The following is a 6100-nucleotide window of genomic DNA, read 5'->3' as shown; positions in this document are numbered from 1 at the left end:
GGTCTGGGGCTCAGACCTTATATATTATTGCTTAAAATGTCATTTATTGGAAGTAAATAGTACATGCAGCACTGGCCTGCGTTTGTTCAGGTTGACTCTTATGTGGGATGATGCAGAGTCCCAGCATCGGTTCAGCCCTTGGAGTCTGTCACCTCCGGGCCTTTGGTCGTGGGGGTTTCCGTGGACCACCAGAACCCTGCCAGCTCGTAGCTCTTTCCTCACAGGCTGAGCACTACCGTCTTGACTGGCACCGCTTCAACCTGAAGCAGCGACTCCTGGGGCGCCGGACACTGCCAGTAGAAGTGTTTGAGGAGAAGACCCGCACAGGTGAGGAACGGGGCTGCCCCCAGCAGAGCCTTGAGGCTGTCAGCAGCCTCACTGACACTGTTCTGTGCAGGGACAAAGCTCAGGGTCCCTTTATTCTGCCCCTGTGGCATCTTCTGGGGGTCCAGCACTGCTCCTGAGCTCTGCTGACTTGTTATGGGGAGAAGGGGGTGTTCTACCTGAGCTCATATCTAGGCATACCTGGGGTCCAGAGCCCCAGACGCCTATCTCCTGGGCCCACAGACCCTTTGTGATGTGTAGGGTATTGGACAGGACATTTCTGGAGTCATGGGCTGGCCCTTCGAGTCACCGGAAAAGATTTGTGGAGGCTGTTGGTTAATCTTTGCCGTGCTCCGCTGCTCCAGTTTCTTTCCCTTGCAGGTGATGTTTCCAGCATCTCAGGGTCTGATTCAGATAGCTCCGATGCAAGCAGTGAGTCAGACTCGTTGCCCTCTGCCAGCAACAACTCCAAGACCCCCCCAGTCCCCCGCTCCCACAAGGTGCTGCTCCGCAACGCGAACGGCCAGCTCATCTCTGCCTACCGCTGCGTGCTGGGCACCAGGAAGGCAAGTTACAGCCCAGCTTGTTGGGAGAGGGACCCCAGAGAAGGCAGGTGGCACCAGGGTGTAGACATGTACCTGACAGTCCCTCATGTCCCATGATGGGAAGGGTGGTCTCTGTTGCCAGGTGAGAGCCCTAGGCTTGCTGGTGGCCTGTTTTTTGACTCCTGGAAACCTGCTTCTGGTGCCAGCAGAGAGGCTGGTCTCTGTCCTGGGGAACAGAAAGAGGTGGCAAGGTGATCCCGTGGATGCTAGCAGGGGTTTCTGTGTCTCAGGGTGGCCGCGAGGAGCCAGCGGAACTGATAGCATCACTGCAGAGCCTCAGTGCAAGCACCTGCTGGGTTGTGCTGATGATGGGCGGCGGGCACTTTGCAGGAGCTGTGTTTCGAGGGTGAGTACAGGGGGATGGAGCTGGGGTTGCTCCTCTGGGCAGGGTTGAGTGGGGCTAGGCACTGGATGGCCATCCCCTCTCCACTTCTCCACCCCAGTGCTTACCGCACCCTGGATGCCCACAGCTTTGCTTGAGAATTGTCTAAGCCTAGTTGCACTGCAAGAGAAATATTAATCTTTAGGGACCCAGGGCAAGCCACAAGCCCTCTGGGGTCCCAGGAGCATCAGCTCACCTCCTCTTCATATGTGGGGCCCTGTTGCTCATGCCTGTCCCTCTCTGCAGTCCCCAGGTGCAGGAGCACAAGACCTTCCACCGCTACACAGTGCGAGCCCGGCGGGGCACAGCCCAGGGCTTACGGGATGCCCAGACCCCAGGGTTGGCACCCAGGTCGGCTGGAGCCTCCCTGCGGCGTTACAACGAGGCCACGCTGCTCAAAGTGAGGATGCACCACAGCACTGGGCTCTTGGCAGGGAAACGTGGTCGTGGCGGGCTCTGAGGGCATGGGTGGGGTGTGAGCTCTGAAAGGGGGTTGGGGCCCAATTGAGGCTGCTCTGCCCCTGCTCCAGAACTACCTGTGCCCGCACAGTGTGCTTGGGACCCCATAATGCCTCCCTTTCCTCCCTAGGATATTCAGGAGCTGCTGGCAGCCTGGGCACAGCACCTGAATGAAGCTCAGCGCATCTTCCTCCGGGCCCCTCGTCACAGCCGTGCGGTGCTCTTCGGTGGCAAGAACCCACCCCTCACCCGGGGTGACCCTCGCATCTACCACATCCCCCTCAGCACCCACAGGGCCACCCTGCGAGAGGTGCTGCAAGTCCATGCCACACTGGCCAGTTTGCAGGTGTATGGTGAGTTGGACCAGCCCCAGTGCTTGTGGGTCAGAGCAGGTGGGGTGGTCACTCATGTAATCTGTTGTGTGTTAGGGGATGTTGCCCTATGGGGTTGAGCTCCAGCTCTCCACCCCTCAACCCCTGGAGATGTGGGGTACTCCCTGTCCCCAGGCAATGACAGGAGCAACCTTGCTCCCCAGGGAAGGACACACCACTTGAGGACATCACTGGGTCCCCCCGGAAGGGCTGGCAGAAGAGGCGGCAGAAAGCAGAGGTGGATCCCCCGCAGGAGGACACAAGTGGTGAGTTGAGCCATGGAGCAAGTGGAGGGGTCTGGTGTTACGGTGTGGGGGCCGGGTTTGCAGCCCTGTGACGTGGCTGGTACCACAGTGGGGATCTGCAGAGCGTGGCCTCGTGCTGAACAGGAGAAGGGCAAGGTGTGCTTGGCTGAGATCACCAAGTGATTCATGCTCTGTGTGGGGCCTCAGCCCCTGTTTTATCACCCCCCTCAGCCCCAGAGGAGGAGGAGGAAAGCCCTGCAGGGGAGCTGGAGACTGTGGAAGTGACACTGGGGACCTTGGACCTTCGGGAGTTTGAAGTGATGCCCAAGCGAAACCGCAAAAGGAGGAAGAAGAGGGACAAGAAGGTGGAGAAAGGTAAGGGTGAGAACTGTCTGGGGACAGTGTAGGAAGGCATTAGGGACGGGACTGCCATGGCTGAGGTGCAGGCTGGCTCTGGCCCTCTTCCTCACCATGTGCTCACTGCGCAGGGCCCCGTGATGAAGACATGGGATGCCATGGTACCCAGCATGGGCAGCCCAGCCTGGAGCTGGTGACAGAGCTGCAGGGGGAGGCTGGGACTGACCCCCTTCCCTGGGGTGACAGAGGTAAGTGGGGTTGGGAGCTGGGCCAGGTGGACACCTGTGCCGTTTCGTGGTGGCTTTGCAGTGGGGTGAAGAGCACATCATCATGCAGGTGCCCAGAGCAGCTGGGTGTGGGATGGCTGTAGTGCAGCCACATGCCTTCGAGTGAGCCCTGTGTGTGGGGCAGTAGCTTTGAAGCAGGGGGCAGGCAGCAAAGCCAGGTGTGTTGGGGGAGATTGGAGTGGGTCTTATCTCAGGAGAAGGCTTGGCTGCTGCCAACAGTGCCCAGTAGTGCCACGGTACATTGTCACAGACCCTCAAGGTGCTGGAGATCCTGCGGTCCCCAAATCCAGCTAGCAGGATGATGCTTCAGTTGCACCCTGTGGGTTTTCTGATCAGACCAGAGCACCACTCTGCCCAGGGAGCCATCCGACTCCCCTCCTATTCTTCCTGCATAGGAGACCCTCAGACCAAGCTCCGTGATGGCCTGTTCACCGCCTGCAAAACAGGGGATGTGGGGACGCTGCGGAACCTCCTGAGCATGCCAGAGAGCAGGGGGTTGCTGGGGGACCATGAAGAAGGGGAGGGCACGCAGCCCCTGGATATGCCCCGCTCCCTACTCAACCAGCCCGTGGATGAGCATGGCTGCACCCTGCTTCATGTGGCAGCACGTGCGGGGAAGGCTGAGGCTGTGTGCCTGCTGCTGCAGGCGGGGGCTGACCCTGCCCTCAGGTACGGCCGCAGGGCACCCAGCAGTCAATGAGCACAGCCCCCACTGTGGGAGCCCAGCAACTCACTCCTGTCTCAGGCTGATGCCAGCTTTGTCCTGGGACAGCTGGGGTTGATCTCTCCCAGCTGGAAACTCTGGGTTTGTTACGGGAAGCCTAGGAGCTGAGCCACAATTCTCTGTGCCTGCTTGGGTCTGGCACAGCGGCAGGCAGGCACTGCGCCAAAGTGCTCCCAGGTGTATTGGTAGGCAGTTCAGAGGGTAGGCATGAGATCACCCTTTGCAGGGCATTTGAGATTAAGGAAGGGGAGGATTTGGGAGATTCTGCTGTAGGGATATGCAACTTTCCCTTCCTTGGCTGCAATACCCTGGCCTACAGCACCCGTTGGACATCCCTGGGGAGTCGCTGGGCCCACAGCCCAGTGGGACACAAGCAGTAAGATGGTGGGGTGAGCTGGTCTTCTCTCACAGCGATGGGCAGGAGAGGACCCCCTACTGTGTCTCTGCTGACAAACTGACCCGCAACGCTTTCCGCAAGTTCATGGTGGACCACCCAGACAAGTACGACTACAGCCGTGCCAAGGTGGGCATCTGCCCTCGCCTTCTTGGGGCTGGGGGACCCTAGAGCAAAGTGCCCCTCACCCACTCATGCCATTGCCCCTGGCTCAGTGGGAGATGCTGACTGCCCTCTGCCCCCAGGTGCCAGGGCCCCTGACGCAGGAGATGGAGGCCAAGAAGCTGGAGAAGAAGCGGGCACAGAAAGCCCAGCGGAAGCAGCGGGAGCAGGCACAGCGGCAGGAGCGGCAGCGCTGGGAGCAGGAGCAGGGAGAAAAGCAGCGGTTCGCAGCCCTGTCTGACAGGGAGAAGGTGAGGCCATGCATGGAGAAGGGGATCCAGCCCAGCTGGGACAGTGCCAAAGTGGTGGGCTCCGGGCACAGCCGCTCCCAGGGGCTGGGGGCGATGAGCTGTCTCTCTGCTCCCCAGAGGGCACTGGCTGCTGAGCGGAGGCTGGCTGCACAGCTGCAGGACACCAACACAACTCTGGCCAACATCAGGTAACAGCTCTGGCAGCGTGGCTCCACAGACAAACTCTCCCATGTGAGCACAACTGTTCTCTGCCCTTCTTGCTCTAGTTCTCATTTACAGACTAAAGCTATTCCTGTCCACTCAGTTCCCAGCAGTGCCTGTCTAAAAAGCTTTCTCTCTCTTCCCCTGCCCCCCCTGAAATATTTTGCAAAGGACAGCTTGGTCCACTTGCAGCTAGATGTATGTCATGCCAACCCCCCAGCCACTCCTGTGCCCTTGTCCCCAACCCCACATCCTATGTCACTTCCCTATGCCACCCCACAGGTTTGTGAGCAGCCAGCCCTGCCCATGCTGATCTGGGCAGGGACTTTACAACCCCGTATGGGGTCAAATTCCCCCCATGTTCAGCCTGTCTCGAAGTGCCTTACACCAGGCTCCCATGCAGCATCACCTCCAGGGAGCGTGTCCTGGCCAGGCAGCTGGGTGAGCCCTGCAGAACCAGAGGAGCCCCAGCTCCCTCGTGCTGCTGGTGTCTCACATCACAGCCCAGGCAGTGAATCCTCTCTGCTCCTCTGACCCTCTTGCAAGTGTCCCCTTCGCTCAGGGCCACCTCTGCTCTTTCCTGCAGCCGCTGCTGGCACTGTGGAGAGTCCCTGCTGGGCCGGATCCCTTTCCATTACCTTGACTTCTCCTTCTGCTCCACGGCCTGCCTGCAAACCCACCGCCGGGCCCGGGCCAACCACAAGTGAGGCTGGGTACCACTGCCACCTGCCAAGGACCAGCATGGTGGGGACATGGCTGAGCACTGGCTGTGCGGTGGGAGAGAGCCTGTGGAACAGCACTGGTGGGAGGGACTGAGCTGGCCATGTCCCTCTCTGGGGTGATGCTGGCAAGGCTCAGGGCAAGAATGTCACTCTGGGTGGTGACTCTGGGGACATTACAATAGGGAGATCCCTACATGTTAGTGTGAGAGGCCAGGACTGCTCTGTGGCCTGGCTCCAGACGGGGGTCCTGCTGCCGGCTTTTATCATGGCTACCTCATAGGCTGCTTCCTGGGGCGAGGGGACAGATCCTGATACATCAGGACCCCACAGCCCTGAGCTACCTGCAGCCGTGCCTGTGGGCACCCTCGGGGCTGTGCTTTGCCTTCTCTCCTGGATGCTGTCAGCATCTCAGCCATTATCATGTTAGCAACTACATCCTCTGCCTGCATTGGCAATAAAGAGGTGCCTTGACTTGCTCAGTGTCAGCATGAGCACTGGAGCTATTTGGGATTAACATGCAAGACAAGCTCAATCCTGGGCTCCTTTCCCCTTAGCACAGACACTGCCTGGTGCCCCAGAGGAGGGCAGGAGCTCTGGATTTCCAGGGCAGGACCTC

General features: G+C 59.6%; 1 protein-coding gene across 1 annotated transcript; it reads left to right on the top strand.

Annotated features, from left to right (window-relative positions):
• Nucleotides 1-233: 233 nt before the first annotated feature.
• ANKZF1 (ankyrin repeat and zinc finger domain containing 1) lies at nt 234-5469 on the top strand. Its single transcript, XM_010078425.1, has 13 exons — nt 234-327; nt 706-890; nt 1160-1275; nt 1558-1711; nt 1901-2123; nt 2306-2407; nt 2594-2761; nt 2875-2991; nt 3426-3699; nt 4166-4277; nt 4394-4561; nt 4679-4749; nt 5349-5469. Exons 3-13 carry the CDS (start codon nt 1235-1237, stop codon nt 5467-5469), a joined length of 1551 nt encoding a protein of 516 aa, XP_010076727.1. The 5' UTR covers nt 234-327; nt 706-890; nt 1160-1234.
• The last annotated feature ends 631 nt before the right edge of the window (nt 5470-6100 follow it).

The sequence above is a fragment of the Pterocles gutturalis genome, unplaced genomic scaffold (assembly GCF_000699245.1).
Source record: "Pterocles gutturalis isolate BGI_N339 unplaced genomic scaffold, ASM69924v1 scaffold918, whole genome shotgun sequence".
Taxonomy (NCBI): domain Eukaryota; kingdom Metazoa; phylum Chordata; class Aves; order Pterocliformes; family Pteroclidae; genus Pterocles; species Pterocles gutturalis.
The sequence above is the reverse complement of the archived record's forward strand: the minus strand, read 5'-3'. Positions and strand labels throughout refer to the sequence as shown.